General features: G+C 53.6%; 3 protein-coding genes across 6 annotated transcripts in view; 1 reads left to right on the top strand and 2 right to left on the bottom strand.

Annotated features, from left to right (window-relative positions):
• Positions 1–113: 113 nt before the first annotated feature.
• CLN6 (CLN6 transmembrane ER protein) lies at positions 114–6,276 on the bottom strand. The gene is made up of 7 exons (XM_015873443.2): positions 6,132–6,276; positions 4,969–5,083; positions 4,316–4,414; positions 2,377–2,565; positions 2,209–2,264; positions 1,715–1,837; positions 114–478 (listed from the first exon to the last, which is right to left on the bottom strand). Exons 1-7 carry the CDS (start codon positions 6,212–6,214, stop codon positions 190–192), a joined length of 954 nt encoding a protein of 317 aa, XP_015728929.2. The 5' UTR covers positions 6,215–6,276; the 3' UTR covers positions 114–189.
• Positions 6,277–7,740: 1,464 nt separating this feature from the next.
• FEM1B (fem-1 homolog B) lies at positions 7,741–15,170 on the top strand. Its single transcript, XM_015873444.2, has 2 exons — positions 7,741–8,409; positions 12,113–15,170. Exons 1-2 carry the CDS (start codon positions 8,162–8,164, stop codon positions 13,746–13,748), a joined length of 1,884 nt encoding a protein of 627 aa, XP_015728930.1. The 5' UTR covers positions 7,741–8,161; the 3' UTR covers positions 13,749–15,170.
• A 744-nt stretch (positions 15,171–15,914) lies between these two features.
• The window catches only part of ITGA11 (integrin subunit alpha 11), a 48,819-nt gene continuing 43,076 nt past the window's right edge, over positions 15,915–21,657 (bottom strand). For 2 of the 4 annotated variants that reach the window (XM_015873348.3, XM_015873346.3), the window contains exons 20-30: positions 21,140–21,347; positions 20,383–20,481; positions 19,466–19,542; positions 18,987–19,076; positions 18,348–18,438; positions 18,153–18,266; positions 17,833–17,919; positions 17,595–17,705; positions 17,404–17,499; positions 17,033–17,146; positions 15,915–16,763 (exon numbers count right to left, since the gene is read on the bottom strand). In XM_015873348.3, coding sequence (XP_015728834.2) covers positions 16,692–16,763; positions 17,033–17,146; positions 17,404–17,499; positions 17,595–17,705; positions 17,833–17,919; positions 18,153–18,266; positions 18,348–18,438; positions 18,987–19,076; positions 19,466–19,542; positions 20,383–20,481; positions 21,140–21,347 — 1,159 coding nt within the window. In that variant the 3' untranslated portion in view covers positions 15,915–16,691. Of the gene's footprint in view, positions 16,862–17,032; positions 17,147–17,403; positions 17,500–17,594; positions 17,706–17,832; positions 17,920–18,152; positions 18,267–18,347; positions 18,439–18,986; positions 19,077–19,119; positions 19,337–19,465; positions 19,543–20,382; positions 20,482–21,139; positions 21,348–21,657 lie in introns of those variants that run through there. The other 2 variants (XM_015873347.3, XM_085515186.1) reach the window with 2 other exon arrangements.

The following is a 21,657-nucleotide window of genomic DNA, read 5'->3' as shown; positions in this document are numbered from 1 at the left end:
CCCCTGCATCCCCACCTCCATCAGCTGAATGTTGCACTGGGCTCCCAGCAAAGCCCCCCAGCTGACAGCATTCAGCAGCCAACGTCGGGCAAAGGATTTATTTAAAATACATCTACATTAGAAAAACTAGATTTTATTATTGGGTATTGGTTTATGTGGTTTTTTTTTTCCTCTTTGTAATATCAAAACCTACAAACTCTCCTTGGCCGTGTGGATGTTGCTCATGTGCAGGGTGTAAAAAGCCCACGGCTCGGGGATGTAGATCACCCCGGGGTATTTCTTCCTGAGAGTTTTGTCGTTCCACAGCCACGCCACCCACACAGCGATCAGCACCAACGTGATGATGAACGAGTAGAAGAGGAAGAGCCCGTTGCTGTCCAGCACCAATCCTTTACGCTTCTGGTGCATCACCAAAGCCATCATGGCGAAGAAAGTGAAGATGTAAAGGATGAAGATCTGCCCCTCGGTCACGAGGTACCTGCAAAGCAAAGCGCCTGTTGTGTGCACCCCAAAACCCACCCCAGCCACTGGTGTCGTCCAAAAGGTTTGTACTGACGGTTAGAACCCACTGCAAGCACCTTGCAATATTTTTCCCCCATTATAGCAGCTGTTTGGGTTGCTGTTCTCCCTGCTTGGCTCCATATGGGAGCCTAGATATCCATTTTTTCCATGCCATGGAACAAATAAATGGCTGTGGTGAGTCCTGAAAGCTTAAAGCAAAGGTTGGTGGGGGGCAGCAGAGCTCTCGCACCTCCCTGGCTCTGGTTTGTGCCTATGGGAAATGGGGAGGATTTGGTTCTTGTTGATGGGAAAGCTGAGGAGCTACTACCCACAGTTTGCTACCCATTTATTTTCTCCTGCACCACGCAGAACCATGAGTGTAAATCAGGGTGCTGCACTCGTTTGGGTGAGCACAGAGAGGCAGCAAACTCACAGTGAATGCCAGAAGCCAGGTGTTGCTTTGGGTACCAGCCCCCAGGAGCCCATGGGGTCGGGGTACCCATGGATGCCTCCTTGTAGGGAGCTGTGCTGAGGATGGTCGGGTGCTGGTGGGTGGAATTGTGCTCACTGCATCTTAAATTGTTTCCCTTGGACTGGCACGGGCACAGCTGATGCATTTCAAGGCAGAGCAGCGGGTAAGTGGGAACTGACCAAATCATCCTGATGATTTTGACAATCAAAAATTAATTTACTTTACGAGAACAGCCTCAGCGGGGGTCAGAGCCACAGGCACAGCCACTGACAATGAGTGGGAAGTTGTTTGGCTGCCGTCAGGGAAGAGGAGGCTAATGAAAATGGGAAATAAATAAGACCTCTCTCAAAAGGCCATTTAGCCCTGCAGGATGTGGTGCTGTACATCCCTGTGCTGCAGGGAGAGCATCACCAGGAGCACCCCAACGCTGTGCAGATCTGTGCCTGCAACACGGGGTTGGGAGCTCAGGTTGCTGCTGCCTGGACCCTGTGCTGGGATTCCTAAGGAACAGAGGAGCAGGAAAAGCACGGGGTGCCAGCAGGTGGGGCTGGGACAGCTGTACCAGTGGGGGGAGCAGCACGGTGGGTGACCAGACACCCCAAATAGGGACAGGGACACGCGGTGCTGAAGTGGCCCCAGCTCTCAGAGGCCCATTGAAGGGATATTGGATTGGACTTTCCAGGCTGGCACATGAGCTGCAGCTCTGCCCTGGCACCCGCAGAGCCCCAGTGGGGCACTCACCAGTAATAGAGGCTGCTCGGCCCCGTCAGCAGCAGTGCAGACACTGGCATCCTGCTCTCATCCACGTTGGGTGTGAAGCAGCCGGTGAAGTATATGAAGAGGATCAGGAAGAAGGGGATGTACCTGGGGGCAGAAGCAGCCTGGGGTGAGTTTGGGGCTCAGAGCCCTGTGTAACCCCCTCCCCAACCTCCCTCCCAACATGACCATTCATTAGTGTGACCATCTGAACAAACGAGCAGGGTGGTGGTGGTGGTTGTTGCACATTTTTGGAGCAGAACTGTCAATGAATCTGCAAAGAGGAGGGTTGAGCAGCGCTGCTCTGCTGCTCCCTGTGGCTGCACGTCCCCAGAATGACAGGGATTAAACAAGCTGGCAGAAATGGGCAGCATTTAGAGGGGGATCCCCCTGCAAGCACCCCAACAGAGTGAACTGAGCAGCTCTGCCCCTCAGTGCATCATTCTGAGCCCTCCAGATCGACGCTGCAAACCGCTTACCACATCGAGTGACCCAAATACTCATCGTAGTAATACAGCAGCTCAAAGGAATCAATCTGCAATGCAACGGAACAGATTTAAAAGGGCACAGGGGGCACGGCACGCTCCCAAATAAGAACATGAGATGATGATGATGTTTTAAGCCTCAGTACAAAGAAATGGCCTTACCAGCGTCTCTGGCTTCAGGTTCCTGATGATGGGGTTCTCCCTGACGGACAGGTGGTGCTGGTACCCGCTGAAGATCAGGCGGTGGTTGACGGAGTCGCCCACCAGGTGGATGCTGGCGCCCATAACGAAGGTGATGATGCTGACGTAGACCATGGATCGTGGCAGCGTCTTTGGGGAGCGCTCGATGAGCTGACAAGGGACACGTTGAGCGGTGAGGAGGGACAAAGTGATGCTGTGACAGATTCACCCCTCTCCTGCCTTGCAAAAGTCACCCACGCCATGCAGAGAGCTGCAGAAAAGTGCAGCTTTCTGTTCCCAACACACGTTCTGTCCCTTTTGGGGACAACAAGTCGCATTTTGGGGCACTCACACCTGAGTCACTGCTCACACTGAGCCACGACTCCCAGCCAGGACATCCAGCAGTTCCTTCCCCAGCCGTGACCAAAAGCATCATCCACCAGCCACAAAGCAGCTTCTCTCCTCCCCTCGAGCTTCCAGCGGCCTCTCTGTGCCCTCCAGCGGTCAGAGGGACCTCCCGCACCGCTCCCCTGTGCCGCGCACCCATCCCCGTGCAGAGGGTCTGCAGGGGGCTCTGCTGGGCTGTTTGGTCCCTTTTCTGCCTAAGGGAAGTGGATCCCTCCCTCTCTTTTTGCTCCTGAAGTGGAGCCCTCGCTCATTTCAGGCCACTTGCAGGCAGGGAAGAGCTGTCCCTGATAGACTGGGGATGGGGAAGGTCTCAGAGCCCACCAGTGGGAGATGATACGGCAGCACTGGGACCCAGCAAACCCTGCGCTGCCAAAGCGGCTTTGCAGCCCTTTGTCTGCACAAACACAGAAAAGCTCCTTATTTGTATTTAATTCTGAGGCTTAACTTTCCCTCTCTCTAACCACTGCCTCTGCCAGAGGGTTTGGGGAGAGGGAGCTCCCATCTGGTGCAGGAAGAAGAGCAGAGATGTCCTTCAGGGGGACACAGGGTGACCACAGCAGCAAACTGTGACCTATGGAGCACTGAGCTCCCCAAAGCTGGCTGTGCCACTCAGGACAGCTCACACCAGGTGTGACAGTGCTCACAGCCCCATCAGGACCGGGGCTGAGTGCTCCTTTCCAGCCTCAATGGAGTTCAATCACTCCCAGACTCAGGAGAGAACCATTTCCATCTCAGGACACAATTCAATTCCTGGCTAACGAAGGTTAAGATATATTTATAATTGCTTTCCTGTATCTCCTGGCTGCCAAGCGTTCCATAGGAAAAGATTCCCAGTGATAAGGCAGTCCTTAACCTGAAAACGTGGCTGCAGGATCTGGTGGCTGGAAGCTGGTGCTGGATAAATTTGAGCTACAGACACAACTTTGATGCAGTTAAGCACTGAACAACTTAGGAAACCTGCTGCAGCTCCAGCTGCCCCACAAGGTCTGGGTGGGTTTTGTCTTAACACTTTGGGGTGAAGAGCTTTGGTTCTGAGCGACGTGCTTTTACATGCAGGGAGCATGTGAACAAGCAAAGGGATTTCTCCCAGGCTCCGACTTCTGCGGCCTTCCCCTTGAATCACAGCTTCTGTCAGAGGCTGAGCCATGTGGGTACAGAATGCGGTCGGACCGGGTTTGTTCCAGCTGATGACACACAGACAGGAAAGCAGCCTGACTCCCATGAGTTCACAGCCACCAAACTGCCTCAAAGCAGGAGAAAAAGCCTCAAAAGCCCCATCTGTGCTTACAGACAGCAGCTGGGGAATGGCTGCCAAGGCTGGAAATAACACCCACAGTGCAGAAAGGTGGGGAGGTGGTCGTGGGCTGCACAGAGGTGGGCACTGCCTCAGTCCTGAGCAGCCAGCACCCTCAGTTCCTCCTGCAGAAGGGCTCAGTGGTGGTTGGTGAGTGGTTTCACCTGAGAGGTGCCACTTGCGCTGCTTTTGCAGCTGGCAGAGTTAAGAATACTTTACCTTTAGCAGAAGAAACGGTGTTATAACATTGTAAGCCATGTGGAAATAATCTCCGGCACTCGGTTTGTTCAGGGGAAACCACTCCAGCGGCAGGATTATCTGAGGAGAGGGGGGAAAAGATGCATCAGTGCACCCCCATGGCCCAGCTTGCCATTATCACACCTTGCTTTGGGAGCACTCACAGCCCCACACCTGCTTTGGGATGGGAATAGAGCAGAGTTGGGTTTGGGGCTATGGTGGTCTGGTGGCCAGCTCTGCGATGCTTCACCTTGCTGTTCATAATGACACTGGGGAGCTCTCCTTGTAGGGAGCGTCCCTGCTGGCACCATTGGGACATAGGAGCTAAAGGAACAGTGCGGTTGAATCTCAGCTGTGCACCCTACAGTGCTGAGAAAGCACCGAGGAACCCAACAGCAGCAGATCTGTGCTAATGTGCTGTCCCATTCAGGTGCCAGCACTAAAATAACTCATTTTGGGGGGAAAGACCCCTAAAAAACATCCTGTCATATGCTATACGGAGTGCAAGAGCCCCACGCACAGGACATGCAGGCAAAGGAACAGGGATGAGCAGCAGAAACATTACAGGTGTTATGAGAAATTAAACCTATGGGGCTGGCGATGCTCTGGGCACTGCTCTGCCACCCCCAGCTCACCATGGCGATGGGACGGCCGAAATCCAGCACCCAGTTCTGCAGTGTGAAGTAGAACCAGAGGTCGAGGTGGAATGGGGAGGTCTTGGAGGTGTCCTCGCTCTTTGCTGCCCCATGCCTGGTAGGGATGGAAGGAGAGATCAGCCCCGTGGGGATGGGGAGGGCAGGAGAAGGTTCCAGGGCTACATGCCCAGCCAGAGAATGGGCTTTGCTGCTGGGTGGGTTGGGATCCGTGGTGTATGGACAGAGCTGGGCTCTGAGCAGAGGAGGCGGCAGCACAGAAAGGTAAAGCATCAGGAATAAAAACCCACATGTCCCTTCTGAAGGCTCTTCCCGGCTGAAGTGGGACCTCAAAAGCAGGATGCAAAGCAGCCAAAGTGCAACTTAAGAGTGACAAAACAAAGCTCCCACCAGCATCCAATACTTAAAAGAAGTGTCGAATGCTGTGAAAGCACCCCATGTAAAAAAGTATCGAAGGCAAGAAAGTATCCCTGCCCTGCAGTGCTCCAGCACTCGGATGGTCCAGCCACTGCATCGCCTTTATCCTTTGCTCTCAGGCTCATCCCGTGCCCTGCCCCTACAGAGCCGCCCCCCTGAGCCCATTCCTCCATGCACCCCCCCACCTCCCCAGCCTTCACCTCCCTACGGCAAATGAAAGAGCTGCTTTAGGGCCAAGGTGCCACGTGCTCTTTAGGGGCGCTGAGAGCAGAGCCCCGAGCTGAGCACGGAGCTGTGGGGTGGGCGGTGGTGCCCTGGAGGGTTGGGCAGAGCCTGAGAGAGCTGCGGTTCCCTTAAGAAGTTGCCATAAAGTCGGGGCCAACAAACAGCCCGGGATGCCCCGGAGCACTGCAGCGTATGGGATGAGGCGGTGGTACCCGGGGAGCACAGCAGGAGAGGAGTGGGGAGGGGGGCTGCGTGGGGCTGAAGGGGTCCATAAGGATCCTGGGGGCGGTCAGGATGATGTATATAGGGGGGAGCCGCGTGGAGCTGGGCATCCCATACAGCCAGAACGGGTTGGGGCGGGGGGTCAGGAAGATGCGGGCAGTGGCGCTCCGGGTGATGCTGCGGGGATTCCAGGGATGGTGCCGGGTGCTCCGGGCACGATGGGCCGCCCCTGTGCCCATATGCCCCCCCCCCCCCACCCTGCACCCTTCCCCGCCGCTCACCTGCCCACGTAGAGCGGCCCCGAGGGCTGCGGGGAGCCCGGAGCCGCCGCCGGGAACGGCCGCCTCCGCGCCGAGCCCTGCATGAGCTCCGCCCGGCTCGGCCCGGCCCGGCTCAGCCCAGCCCGGCTCTGTGCGGTTCTGCTCCGCCCGGGCCCCGCCTCGGCGCTGGGGGCGGGGGCTGCGCGGCTGCGGGACGGGCGGGGGGAGCCGGGGCTGCGGGTGGTCGGAGCGGCCGATATCGGCGTCGTTATTGCGGCTGTGCGTGTCTGGTTCCGTTTGTTTTCGTTATTGTTACGTTCGTTGTCATTTGTTTTTGTTGTGATTGTTTTTATTTGTTTCTAACGGTGATCGTTCCTGACTCCATGATCCCCACGACCCCCCCCTTCATGCACCCTGATATGGGGAGCAGCCAGTCAGCACGATGCTGCTGCCTCTGCACGCCGTGCTGCCCTGCCAGGGCTGAAATCCAGCGATACAGCCCCAAAACGGGGAGCAGGATCCGCTCTGTGGGCACAGCTCTGCCCTCCTGCCTCCTCCAGCCATCAGACACACAGCAAACCCTCCAAGCCCACGATCGTCCCCTGTATTCCACGTAGAAAATGTGGTCAGCTCGTTTTCTTTCCGTGTCCAAAGCGTGCTCAGATAATCCTCGCTATTTTTGTAATAGAGGAAGGAGAGAGAGGTGATCTTTAACTCCTTCAGTGCTCTTTAGCAGTAAAACCCTATTGGTTTTAGGGTAAGCACACGCACTGCTTTGTGTCTTCATCTGGTCGAGGAAATGAGATTTGGAAGTGGGAAGCTTCTGTGATGATGGATCTGGGTTCTCCTTCATGCATTGAGGGGCACAGCTTTTGTCAGGCATGTGAGCAGCCTGCAGGGCAGAGGGGTGATGGAGGTCATGGAGAAGAGCTGCACTTACACTCAGCGTGAACCCGTCGTGTCGGGCACAGCCGGGGCTGCGTGAAGCCGATCCCCATTGACTGAACAGCCCGACCCCGCTCCCTGGGGCTCCTTCCAGTCACTGCCCGCAGTGCGGCCGGGCCGGGCCGCCATGTATAATGCATAATGCACATTGAGGCCTACACACGGCTCCGGTTGCACGGCTCTCCATTAATTCTTTATGGGGCTGCTACCGGATCCCCTGCAGCACAATGGGGTGCAGCAGATGGGCTGCGTATTGCCATGGGCTGTGTATTCCATGGGCTCTGTATTCCATGGGCTGTGTATTGCTATGGGCTGCCTATTGTCATGGACTCTCTATTGCCATGGGCTGTATATTCCATGGGCTGTGTGTTACTGTGCTCACTGTGCTCTCTCTGTGCCCCTTGGGGGCAGGTATGGGGAGATAGGGGGATTTTGCTGAGGGCACGGTGGGAGGGTGGCAGTGGGAAGGGGGCTGTGTGGGTTGGGACACACACAGCTGTGTGGACCCGTCTCATAAAGCTGCTGGCAACTCTAAACCACAAGTGATTTCAACCCAAACGGGTTGAAACGTTCCCTCCCTAAGGGGCCCAGCCCAAGGTCGGGCGGGATGAGGGGGGGGTTGGGAACGATGGAATCCGCGGCGGAACGTCAGCGCGATGCTCCCTGTTTCCGGGGGGACTGAGAAAGGCACGCACACAGCTCACTTCCGGTTTCACTTCCGGGCTCGGGGGCGGTGCGGCCTAGTCCCCGTGCTGCGGTCGGGCCGTTCCGCCGGGCTGTAGCTGTAGCTCCGCTCCGCTCGCAGCCGCCCCGCACACGCTGGGCCCCGGGACCGGGAGCGGCGGCGCTGGGATGGGCCGCGGGTGAGGAGGAGCTGGAGCTGGAGGTGGAGGAGCTGGAGGTGGGCGCTGGGGCTGCCCCGCCTCGTCTCCGGGCCCGGGGGGCGGCTGTCCCCGGTTGGGCCGCATGTTCCCCCCGCCGGGCCCCGAGTCAGGACGGAGCCGGAGCTGGACGGACAAGCGGCCCCGGCGGCCGCGGGCAGCGCCAGGAACGAGCGGGGCAGGACGGGCCGGAGGGGCCGCAGCCGGGAGGAGGAGGAGGCGGCGATGGAGGGACTGGCCGGGTACGTGTATAAAGCGGCCAGTGAGGGCAGGGTGCTGACATTGGCTGCGCTGCTCCTGAACCGCTCCGAGAGCGACATCAAGTACCTGCTGGGATACGTCAGCCAGCACGGCGGGCAGCGCTCCACGCCGCTCATCATCGCCGCCCGCAACGGACACACCAAAGTGGTTCGGCTGCTCCTGGAGCATTACCGCGTGCAGACACAGCAGACCGGCACCGTGCGATTCGATGGGTACGTACGGACTGCAGCCCAATGGGCTCCGTGGTGGTGGTTGGATGGGGTCTGTGATGCTTCTGGTCATGGTGTGTCTGGGCTGCACGCTGGGCCTGGTTGTGGTGTGTGTATGGAGTGTCGTGGCTTTGTCATAAGGTATCGTTCAGCCTGGAGAAGAGGAGGCTGCGGGGTGACCTCATTGCAGCCTTTCAATACCTGAAGGGAACTTACTCCCAGGAGTAAGTTTTCCCTCTTGGAAAGGGCTGACAATAGCAGGACATGGGGAAATGGTTTTAAATTAAAAGAGGGAAGATTTAGGTTGGATGTTAGGGGGAAGTTCTTCACTAGGAGAGTGGTGAGGCCCTGGAACAGGCTGCCCAGGGAGGTTGTGGATGCCCCGTCCTTGGAGGTGTTCAAGGCCAGGTTGGACGGGGCCATGGGCAACCTGATCAGTGGGGTCTCTATGGGGATCTGTGGGGTCTCTGTGGGGATCTATGGGGTCTCCTGGGCAACCTGATCTAGTAAATGTGTATGTTTGGTGGCCCTGCCAGGCAGGGGGGTTGGAACTACATGATTCTTGAGGTCCCTTCCAACCCGGGTCATTCTGTGATTCTGTGTATCTTGGGCCTCACATGTGCCTGTTGGAGCATTTTGGGGCCACAGAAATGACCCAAGGGATGGGACACCTCCCCTAAGAGGGAGCTGGGGCTGCTCAGTGTGGGGAATAGAAGGATCTGTGGAGAGCTGAGAGCAGCCCTTTGACATCTGAGAAAGAAGGATGCTGAATCTTCAGTGCGGTCTCTGTGACAGGACAAAGGGAAATGGATTCAGACTAAAAGAGAGGAGATTTTGGCTGGGTCTAAGGAAAAAAAACTCATTACAATAAAACTAGAGAGACACTGGCACATCATACCCCGGGAGGCTGTGGGTGTCTGTGTTCATTACAGGGGAGTAGCAGCAAATGGCCTTTAAAGGTTCCTTCCAACTCACAACTCTATGATTCTGTGGTGACGTTCTGCCCTGGCCAAGTCACACTGTGTGCAGGGCCTGCACCGTGCCTTGTCACAATGTGTCTGGGGCCTATAATGTTGTGTCCAGGGCCAGCACCAGGCTGTAGCTGCCTGCTTGGCATTGCTCAGCTGGTGGCTGGGCTGTTGATGGGCGTGGAGCTGCTGTCCCAGGGGTGTAGCCACTTGATGCACCTTCGCCACTTCAAGCTGAGATTGCAGGCAGGATTTTGTTAGCCTGGTGGGCAGGTGACCCCATATGCGTTCTGCACCAAAGCAGCTTTTCTGTGACATCAGGCATTCTGTGACAGACCATGAGTAGGATGAGAGTGGGGTGGTGCCACCTGCTTGCTCCAAGTGAGGCCTTTTCCATTCCAGATCAATAAAAAAGCAGCTTCCTCACTGCTGGGGGCTGTACAGGGTGGCAGAAAGGAAAACATGATGGTTTAGGACAGGAGCTGTGGTGAGGAACATGGGCATTGCCAAGGAGCTGGCGTTCATGGTGCTGTGTGACAGGCAGGGTAAACGCTCATTGTTTGCTCCCAGTCTGGGGAGACGTGGCCAGCCTGCTGCAGAAAGCCTGTTTCTGAATAGATTTTAGTCTCTTAACAGTGCTCTCTTAGCAGCAAGTGAGCAGTACATCTGTTCTGTTAGAAGCAGTGCTGCCTGTCCTCGTGTTAAACCTGCAGGCTGTTGTGCTCCCACGTTCCTTCGCTTTGCTGTCATGAGCTGAGTTACCTCTCTTGTTTTTAAAGGCTCTCGCAACTCTTGTCAGGTACTTGCCCATGTGTCATTCTCAAAGCCAAGGCTGAGTAATCCTGAAGGTCCATTTCCCCTTTGAACAGCTTCAGGTTTGGCAGGTAGCTGGCACAGAGAGGAGGGCTCCCATCAGATACTGGGAGAGATCGTCACGGTCCCCCTGTATCTCTCATCTGGCTCCTGCCTGATGAGCTGCAATGATGTCTATGCAGCTCTACCTAACCCAGGGCAAGGCTGACTTGCTTCTTGTGCACTGAATGAAGGGAAAGGAACTGACTTCCCTGTGTGTGTGGTTTTTTTATTCCTCTTTCAGCCCTCTTTTCAGGAGTAAAAACTAGTTGAGAATACCTACCAGTGTGTCTGTCCTTATTTTAGATAAAAGAAGGGCCTGTGTTGACAGAAAGTGATAGAAGGGCTGTTGTCTCCCCTCTGCTGCTGGGTTTTCTCTCATGCTGTGCATTGACGGGATGCTGATCTGCTTGCCAGAGCCTCTGCCTGATGCAGATTAAAGGAGGTGTTGTTTGACTTACAATGGGCGCAGTGTGCCATCACCTCTCCCCTGGCCTCAGTAGGAGTCGCAGCCTGGTGAGAAGAAAGGCAGCATGTGATCCCGGATCGTGCTTGGCGTTACTTTCATTTTTGTGATAAGGTGGCCCAGACACCCCCCTTGTTTGGGCTCCAAGCTCTTGACTTGTAAATATGGACCTGTAGTGCATTAGGAAATCACCTTGTGTTCACTCACAGAGCTGAGATCCTGGTTTACTGCTGTTTGAATAGAAAAGTACTTTGGTGTGGTTATGTATGTGCAAAATAAGGAACTTCTTACTGGGAACAAAGGTAGCCACGTCTGTTATATAGACATCTCTGTGTGCCAGGGCGCTTAAGTGGCCTCTGAAGTGTTGTCTGGAGATGCTGGATTTATGAACAGGCAACCAGCTGTTTCTGTGGAGCTTTGTAAAGTGCTGAAAATCGCTGCTGAAGCTGAAAGGGAACATGACTGCGTGGCCGTATGGAAACAGTGTTTGTCCCTCCTCTGTGATCCGAGCTGTGCTTCGAATGTGTATTACCTGCAGGGTGAGCTGTGTCTAAGGGCTGCTTCAGCGATCTGAGGGGATGGAAAGGACATCAGGACATTGTATTTGTGCTGAAGGTGCTGAAGATTTAGGAATAAAAATGGCTTAAGGAACTGTGAGGCTTTACTGGAGTTAACCATCCCCATGTTTTCAAGTGCCAGCAAGTGGGCTGCAAGACTGTAATGCAAAGCAGAGCTCCGAGGCACTCTGGCTTAGAACAGCTTCCTCTTTTAACAATGTTATTCTATTCCTCAAAGTCGGGGTTTTTTTAACCCGATTGCTGTTCTGCTTTGCATGCTGGTCTCCAGGAATCAGCACAGCAGAAGGGGTGGCAGAGAGCACCCCTGTTGTCTGTCAGGGATAGGGTATGCCAAGTGTATGCTGTAGTTACTGCCATTCGTGTCTGAATTCAGAGAGTTGGGTTGTTTTTGTTTTTGTTAGTATGTAAACTTAAAGATAAAACTTTATCTGTTTCTTTAATGATTTTCTGGCACCAGGGATGAAAGGAGAGGGAATTCCTGTCTCTTTTCTTCTGGAGACCTCTGCAGGCCGGGGCTGCAGCTCGCAGGTAGGATCTTCAAAGCAGTCCAGGAAGTGCTGCTGCCAAATGTGGCTCCACCCTCGGCTGCTTTGAAGTTTCCTCTTCCAGTGCTTCTTCCTGCAGGAGGTCTCCATGTTTGGTAGGTCTCTTGTTCTTTTACTTTGGCTATCCTGGTAAGTCTCTCTGCCTTTAGAAACAAGGTGGCTATAAGCCTCTTCTGATGGCTAGGTGTGGTGGTGGTTTTTTTTTTGCATGCTGCACAGCTGCCTTTAAAAGATCCAGCTCTCCACTGAAAGAGCAGCCAACCATTTAACTGCTTGTTGCTTTCTTTCTCTTTTCAGCTTTGTCATTGATGGGGCCACAGCCCTGTGGTGCGCGGCAGGAGCGGGGCACTTTGAGGTGGTCAAGTTGCTGGTCAGTCACGGCGCCAATGTGAATCACACAACGGTGACCAACTCAACTCCCCTGAGGGCCGCCTGTTTCGACGGCAGGTTGGACATTGTCAAGTACCTGGTAGAAAACAATGCCAACATCAGCATCGCCAACAAGTACGACAACACTTGCCTCATGATCGCAGCCTACAAGGGCCACACGGACGTGGTGAGGTATCTCCTGGAGCAGCATGCAGACCCCAATGCCAAGGCCCACTGCGGTGCCACCGCTTTGCACTTTGCGGCTGAGGCCGGACACTTGGAGATAGTGAGGGAGCTGGTCAAGTGGAAGGCAGCAATGATGGTCAACGGCCACGGGATGACTCCTCTGAAAGTAGCAGCTGAGAGCTGCAAGGCGGACGTGGTGGAGCTGCTGCTGGCACACGCCGGCTGCAATAGGAGAAGTCGGATTGAGGCGCTGGAGCTGCTGGGTGCCTCGTTTGCAAACGACAGGGAGAACTATGACATCATGAAGACTTACCACTACCTGTATTTAGCCATGCTGGAGAGGTACAGAGACAGTGAGAATATAATTGAGAAAGAAGTCCTTCCACCCATCGAAGCTTATGGAAACAGGACGGAATGCAGAACTCCTCAGGAATTAGAGTCCATCAGGCAGGACAGAGATGCCCTTCACATGGAAGGCCTCATTGTGCGTGAAAGAATTCTGGGCTCGGACAATATCGATGTCTCTCACCCCATTATTTATCGTGGGGCTGTTTATGCGGATAACATGGAGTTTGAACAGTGTATCAAGCTGTGGCTCCATGCCTTGCATCTGAGGCAAAAAGGCAACAGGAATACTCATAAGGACCTCCTGAGGTTTGCCCAGGTCTTTTCTCAGATGATACACTTGAATGAGCCGGTTAAAGCCAAGGACATCGAGAGTGTTCTGAGGTGCAGCGTCTTGGAAATAGAACAAGGCATGTCCCGCATCAAAACCACCCAGGATGCTGACATCCACACAGCCATGGACAACTACGAATGCAATATTTTTACCTTCCTCTACTTAGTCTGCATCTCCACAAAGACTCAGTGCAGCGAAGAGGATCAGTCGCGCATCAACAAGCAGATCTACAACCTGATTCATCTCGACCCCAGGACACGGGATGGCTCCAGTCTCCTGCATCACGCTGTCAATTCCAGCACTCCAGTGGACGACTTCCACACTAATGATGTCTGCAGCTTCCCCAATGCTCTCGTCACAAAGCTGCTGCTGGACTGCGGTGCTGATGTGAACGCCGTGGACAACGAAGGGAACAGTCCACTCCACCTCATTGTCCAGTACCACAGGCCCATCAGTGACTTCTTGACATTGCATTCCATCATCATCAGCCTGGTGGAGGCCGGCGCCCACACAGACATGACAAATAAGCAGAAGAAAACTCCTCTGGATAAAAGTACCACGGGGGTGTCTGAAATACTCCTTAAAACTCAAATGAAGCTGAGTCTCAAGTGCCTGGCTGCCCGTGCGGTGCGGATCTACAACATCAGCTATCAGAACCAGATCCCCAGAACTCTGGAGGAGTTTGTGAAGTTTCACTAGGCTACATAAAGTCTTTCGTGGTGGTGCTATCCCATGATGACATCCATTGCAGGCAACAGAACGTGTGTATACATGGAATTGTGTTTCTCTCTTCTTTCGTTCTGGTTCCTTTGGATTCAGTCTGCAGCCTCTGTTCTCATGCGGCTCCTGGGGGGATAAAAGCCACGTGGTTTTTCCTTGTAGTCGAATCTGGTGTTTGAGATTTTGTTTTTAATTAAAAACCAATCATAATGTTTCCTCCCTCGATTTCAGAAACAAAAAAAAAAGATTCCCCATGTAAGTGGTGCAGAATATTTGTTTCAAATATCTCTCTGCTGGTGATGGCAGTTGAATGCTCTGAGTGGTTCCATACAGAGGCACCCGAATGCCCCATTCACACTGCTCATGAGGTTTTAAAACGTCTCCAAGTGAGGTAGGGAATGGAATTCCCTGGTACTTACCTGGTTAATGTCTCAGCACAGGGCAGCCCATTGCTCTTATACCTCACAAGTCTTGTTAATGCCTTTCAGTTCATGCTGAAGATGTTGGTGACATCTTAAAAGCTTTTAATTTCCATTCGTTTTTAATGACTTTTTGAACAGCAGTTCTCAACAGCTACGGAAGTAAGGGATGCCCTGTTAGGAAATACAGGTTCAAATTCAGATGTGGTCTGTCCTTCTCATGACAGTTGAAGTTCCGAGCTCTTCATTGGCAATACAGTGGTAAGTATTGAGTAGCCTCTGAAGAACGAACTCGCTCCAATGGTTGCAATGAACCATTGCCATGATTTCCTCTTGTGTAGCTCAGTCCCTCACATATAAAGACCATGCATGGATACCTAGGAAATGTATAGGGTATTTGTGTCTGTGTGTGTCCCAGCATTTCAAACCTCTTCCCACTTGTTTCGATGCTCAACACGCACCTTTCTTGGACTCGAAGAAGTGTGTAGAACTGCACTCTCAGATTCCAAATGCTGTATCTTCCTAACGGGGTCGTCGTCGCCAAAGAGAGTCTTCCTTCGGAGCGTGATTCTGCTTGAAACTGCTTCCTCCAACAAGCCTGGAGTCCGTGCCTCCCCAAATAGGACTTTGTGAGAATTTTTTTCATCATTTTTAACTCCTTTCATGATGGAGATCTCTCTTAAAACTGATTTTTACAAAGAACTGTCCTGTCATAAGGTCTTGTATGGTAAGCAGCTGATTGTACAGTGGAACTGCTGCTCCAGACAGCGCTTGTCCTGGCTGGGAGCTGCAGGTGTCGCTGCTCTCACCACCTCCTGGGAACTCTGTCATTTTAAAGCAGCTTTTTAACCCTCAGATGATGAATGTTCTGTAGGTTGGTTTGGGGTTTTTTTTTTAAACAACTCTTGGGGTAGAACTTCAAGGCGAGGTTATGGCACACGTTTCTATTTGTATGACAGATAAATAAACACTGAATGTGGGATTGGTCCGCAGCTGGCTTTTTTGTGCCACGCCAGGAAGAAGAGCAGGGCTGAAGGTGGGTGATATCACTGGCATTGGGGGTTGTGAGTCCTCCAAGGGAAGTGCTTTAGAAATACATTGGCTTCTCAAAATGCCATCTTTGCTCTGCTGGAGGGTGCACACAAGGCCTGCACAACCTTAACCTATACACAAATATATCTGCTCACATCATAGCTGCACAGACCCGTATGTATACACACATACATTACATATATCCCTATTATACATATGTATATGTGTATACATCTATCCTTTTTATTATTATTGTTACTGCTGTTTATTTTGGTGAGGCAATGTTGTGCTTGTACGTATATGTGCTATACATGTGTATATACATATACATGTATGTGTGTATATTTATAGAGAGACGTATAGGGGGTGTGTGTGTATATATAAATAGGGTATATATACGTGTGTATGTGTATATATATGGGATGTGTATATGTATATGTGTGTGTATATATGGGATGTGTGTATATGTTTGTGTATATACATATAGGATGTATATTTGTGCTTATATATATGCATAGGTTGTGTGTGTATACATTTATATATATGGGTGTGTATATGTGTGCACATATATATAGGGACTTGTGTGTTTATATATGAGTGTGTGTATACATGTATATATGTGCATGTATACATATATGTGTGCATCTATATATATGGATGAGTCCCCAGTGGCACAAAACGGGACAGGAGGCCCTTCAGTTTTCAAATACCATACTTTTAATCCTTTAAAAACAACAAAAAACTTCCCCCCCTCCACCCCAAAACCAACTTTACCAACCGCCGTTACACGTTGGGCGGACGTAGCTTCCTTCCCATCCGCTAACATTAATATCAGCATAAATAATTCTGCTACGCCATAAAGAAAGACTGTTGTCGAACAGCTCCGACCCTCCGCCGGGTGCTGAGCGCGGCCAGCCACCGTTCTGCCCTAAGGTGCTTCGCTCTGTGACTGTTTGTGTTCAGTGCATGAAGGAGAAGGCAACTCCAACCCTGTGTCTGCCCCAGCGCTGCCCTGCGGACGGAGCCAAACTTTGGTCCTTTTGCCCCTTTTTTGGAGGGGGATGGGGACAGGCGTGCCCTGGGGTTTGGCACAGCTCCGTGCTGGCAATTAGAAGGTATATGGATCATAAAAGTAAGGGATTTGGTGCCCGTGGAGGTGCTGCAGCCCCACGTTGTGTGCTGGGTTCGCTCCTGCTTGTCCCGTTGTTGCTGCTGCAATGCCGAGCTGTCCCCAAGGCAGTCTGAAGTTCCTCTCGCTGTGCTCCCGTGGCATAGAGCCACCAAATGGGGGGTGTGTGTGTGTGTACGGCTTCTTCTCTGCCACGGATCTTGGTGATTTCTTCGGGGTTTTGGAGCTGTCGAGGCGATTTCACACCCCCCCAAACAGCGCGTACCCTCGTCCCGATGCACCCCCGGCTCTCCCAGCACCGAGAGGGACGCAGGAGGCAGCGAGAGGCCCCCCCCGCCAGCATCACTCCAGCACAGCCGCGCTCTGCTGCTCCTCCGCCTCCCTCCGGCGGCTGCCGCTCTGAAAAAAGCCGAGCTGTAGGGAGCAGAGAGAAGAGAAAAAGCCCAGCATCACTCGGGCTGGCTGCGTGGGAACGCCTCTCTTTTAAAGGGATGTCGTCAGGCGGTTGAAGCCTGAAATGTGAACACAATGGATGTGGGGGGAAAAAAAAAGAGAGAGATGCTGTTGTGATGCCCAATAGATGCCCCTTGGTGTGAAGCTGCCTTTATTTTTCCCCAGCAGCCACGTGAGAGGTGGGAGCTGTGAGCAGACAGGGTCCCCCCCCCTCCAAGGGCATTGCTCACCTTCCAGAGCACCAGCACCAGTAGTGCCAGCAGCAGGAGCCCCCCCAGCGTGCTGCCCAGGATGATCCAGATGGGGATCTGCCACTCCTCTGGCTTGGAGATTTCAAACGTTATCTGGAAGGCAAAGAGCACGGAGATAGATATGTTGGTTTGGGGAGCAAGAGCCAGCAATGGAGGTGATGCCAGGGGATGCTTGAGCCATTGGGCACCCAACATGGGTCGCCTGGAGCTGTTGTGTGCCTGGCATGGGTTGCTCCAGCCCCTTTGCCAGCCACCAAACCATGCTTTTCCAGCAAGGCCAGAAGAACCCCAAAGCCAAAGGGCTGCGTGGGGCTGTCCCACCCCCATGGGCTTCCCAGCCCGGGGCTCACCTGGCGGCTGGGATCCTCCTCACGGAAGACAAAGGGGCTCCCGAAGTGTCGCTGGAGGGCAGCGTTGATGGTCAGCTTCAGTGACTTGAACTTCAGCTGCACAAAGAGAGGCTGGAGCTCAGCACCAGCTGTGGGATGAGGAGCTGCATCCCCGAGGGCGGCCCCACGGCTTTGCCTTTTGGAGAACTTACTGCTTTCAGTGACTTCATCCACAGATTGCCACGCAGGTGGAGGTTCATCTCCTCATTGGGGGCCAATTTCACATTGCAGTCAATTGAAATGATGTCGGAGTTGCTGTGGTTCTGCAAAGGGGGAATAGGTGGAGTGGGAGCATCAGCCCTGCATACTCTGTGCCCTCCTGTATCACCGAGCAGGGACAGGCCCCAGGGTTCATCATCCCAGGGATCTTCTGCAGGGCTCAGTTCCTACCAGGAGGGGGGTGCGGGACAGGTCCTCCTCCATCGGTGTGTGGCGGTAGTCGGTGGTGTTCCCCAAAATGCTGCAGGTTGTGTTCTCCTGTAGGAAAAGCAGATGGGGATGGAGCTGTGCTGGTGCCACCTCGTTGCATCCAGGTGTGAACGGGGGACCTGACACTGCCCTGTCTATCAGAGCTGTCACTGCTACACTGCAGCCTGCACTGGGGACATCAGAGTGACCATGCAGGACATGGGGTCATTCACGATGGGGCATCTCCATCCCACCTCCAAGCCCAATGCCAAGGGGTTTCACCGGGATGGATCCCTCCCTACCTGGTCCACCAGGAACTCGGTGAGGAGCAGGAGGCGGTTGCCAGCCCTGGTGGCCACAGGGATGGTGAGTTTGATGGCCACTCCCTCCACAGGGAAGAAGCCCAGGTTCTGCAGCTGCAGGGACAAAGGGCAGGGATGAGGGATGGGAGGAGAGCAGGGTGGTGATGGGGGGGTGGGATGCAGCCAATTCTTTACCTTGAAGATGCAGTGGAAGGGGGGACCGATGCTGTCGTATCTCTCCAGGGAGCTGTTGGATCTGATCTCATAGTAGTCAAGGCTGGATGCTCTGTGGTGACAGAGAGGGACAGAATGCTCCTGTAAATTGTTGGTAATGTGGCTTTATTTTCCCTTCCCCAACATCCTCCAGTGTTAGAAAAAGCCCAACAACAAGAAAAGAGTGGCTGAAGGTCTAGAAAACCTTCCTGGGATCACAGCAAGCAGTGCCAGGGGCTGTGCTGCTTGAGGCCACATTTCTTCTTGCAATCAGGTTAATAAATTATCAGCTGTGCCTTCACTCCCTCCTTACTTTGGACAGAGGACACGCTCTGCTCTAGCAGATGCCCAAAGCCCTCCATGCACACTCTTCTGCTTGCAGATGTGACTGCAAGCCACACAGCTGCCAGCCCAGGTGCAGCTTTACAGCCCCAGCACTGCCTGCAGACATCTGCTAGGAATATTATTACCTATAGAAAGCTGTTTTTTCCCCCCATGAGTAATTACCATCCATGCATTTAACACAGCACAGCTCCCTCCATGCTTCTCACTGCTGATATTCCAAGCATGGCACCAAACAGCAGAGCAGAGCCCCCGCTCTGTGCCCCCCCTGCCCCTCACCTGGTGAACAGCAGGTCGGCCTCGTACTTCAGCTGGAAGTTGAGGTGGGCAACGTTGTCCTCCTTGGTGCTCTCCTTCTCCTCGCTGTCACTGAAAGAGCAGCAGAGCACAGCATGAGCAGCTCCTTGTTGTAGTGTGGGGAGCAGGAGTGCAATGGGAAAGGGTCCGTTTCTGCTTTACAGCCAGAGCACAGAGAGAAGCGATTCTACTGCAGAGCTTTGATCAGCCTGAGGCCATAACCATGAGGTGTTTGGTGGAAGGTTGAGCACAGACAGCAGCAGAGTGGCCCCATGGGCACTGAGCAGGGGAACCCACAGCACTGGTGGTGTTTCCATGCGGTTCTTCCCCACCTGGACGCAGCAAACACAGCACTGAGCAAAGCACAGCAATGTCCCTCCCCACCAACCCCCCCCAGCAGACAGCTGCAGGCAGAGGGGGAGCGATGCTGCAGGCAGTGATGGGGTGCAGGTAGCATTAACCTGTTGGCAACCAGGTAGATCTCCATGCTTTGCAGGAAAACTGACTTGCTGAACTCAAAATCCAGGCGAAAAGCCACCTGCGGGGGGGTGGGAGAAAGGGTTATGTGGGAAAAACCTCCTGCACCAGTGGGGAGATGCTGCAGGGCACCGCACAGAGCAGCCCAAACTTCTCAGTGGGGAAAGAGGCCAATGTGGAGACGTGCAGGATTTGCTTCCTTCCCCTGATGTGCTGCATTTTTCACTCTGAGGCTGGAGAACAAAGCAGCCCCTCAGGAAAGGATCCTCCTGAGGGGAGCAGCACGGGGCTGCAGTTCACATCTGCAGCACAGGGTCAGCCGGTGGGGCCGGGGGCCAATGGCAATAACAAGGGATGTGTGTCACATCTGTGAGTGCCGTGGCGATGACCTCAAGCTGTCTGGGACTGCGCAGCTGATTATGATATTAAAGCTCCCGCTGCTCGCCGGCCAAATTTCCATCTCCAGCTTTGTCTTTGTCTTGGCAGGACTGGGGCTACCTGATGCCATGCAGATGCATTCTCAGCCCTTGGAGGTCATGGGGAGCTGCTCCCTGCTCGCTCCCAGCCACAAGCATCCAAAATGCCCTTCTGGGAGCTCTCAAGGTGCCTGGGGTTCTCCTATCACTTCCAGGCTTTGACATGGTGCAGCTTTGGCCAGATCTGGGGCCTGGAAATGGTGGGTGGCTCAGCGAGATGTTGCTGTGGGGGTGGGCGGGGAGCTGGTTGGTCTTGGTTAATTTGAGTCAGGAAAATGCGTGGTGGAAAGTAAAGGTGGGAAAGTTGGCTCCTTGTCTCAGAAATGGAATCTCAATTGTGGCTGGGCTGCAGAGCCCATGGCTGGCTCTGGGGTTGGGCACACCTGGCCCCATGAACCAAGGGTTTCTTGAGGGGACGGCATTACCTTGGCTTTGGCACGGAAGAAGGGGTAGCTCACATTGCAGACCCTCTTGTTGGGGTGCTTCTCTTCAGTCGCACAGTCAATATTGATGTCTGTGTCATCCTGAAATGGGATACAGAGCAGCTGTGACACTGGGTTTGGCTGCAGGCACCACTTTATGGCCACGCTCCTCATGAAGTGGGCAAACATCCCTCATGAGAGAGACATTTAACAAACAAGAAAGGACAACCCTCCCCATGTATCACTGCAGGGGCAGCCCCTACACACAGCTCCTGGAGAGCTGCATTTCCAACAAGCCCCTTCCAGCTTTCCCATCTAAATCCTCTTTCAAAGCTTAACTACAGAGCTGAATGAATGAAACTGATTGTTCTTGGAACCATATTCAAGATGATTTTCTGTGTTTCCCTGTGGGCTCTGCTCATTGGGAGATACTGTTCTGCACAATGACCAGATGAGGAGTAATGGTTAATTAGCTCAGCTTGAGGATGGGGTCCCTGCTGCCCAAACACCTCCAGCTCTTTGGGAAGCTCCAAGCCTCAAACAGCCCCCACACCTCTGTCAGCAATCTGCTTACTTCTGAGCCATGGCAGCCAGGTGCTCATGAACAGAGCAATCATTTGATCAAGAGCAACTCACTTGAAATGAAAAACACTGTTGTATTTCCAAGATAAGGAGCTGAAGAGGCAACAGCTTCCAAGGAGCTAAACACACAAGGTGTAGGACACCCTTCTCCCAACCACCAGGGCTCCCAGCACCGCACCTTGGGGATGAGGCTGGCGAACTGCAGGTTCCTGGAGAAGGAGATGTTGAGCACAGTGCTGTAGGCGTTCTCACCGCGGTTCTCCAGCGCTGCTTCCACAGCCACCCTCCTGCGGGTGCTCTCAATGATGAAGACAGAAGCGTCGAAGGAGAGGCTGAAGGCAGAGCAGGCGGGTGCTGCACGGCGCAGGGCTCTGCTGCAGAACTCCCTGCAGGACAAGGGCAGGATATAAATCCCATGGCATCAGTTCGTCACATCCCTGGGTCATCCAGGAGCAAACAAAGCCCTGCAGCCTCACTGGGATACATGAAGGAACGTGTCTGTTCCAACACACAACCTCTGAAGTGATTTCCTCAGCAGATGTCACCTCTTTACCGCCCTGAGCTCAGCGCAGAACCCACTGCCACCAACGCGAGCAGAGGCCCAGGCCCCCTGAGATGACCTTTCAAAGCTCTTTAAGGGATCAGACATAGCATATAATTATTTCTGCTGCGTGAGTCAAGCCTGGCGTTTATCCC

This window comes from Coturnix japonica, chromosome 14, assembly GCF_054131305.1.
Source record: "Coturnix japonica strain WE chromosome 14, WE-NBRP24, whole genome shotgun sequence".
In the NCBI taxonomy this organism is placed as follows: domain Eukaryota; kingdom Metazoa; phylum Chordata; class Aves; order Galliformes; family Phasianidae; genus Coturnix; species Coturnix japonica.
Note: the sequence above shows the minus strand (reverse complement) of the source record. Positions and strands in the feature narration are given on the sequence as shown.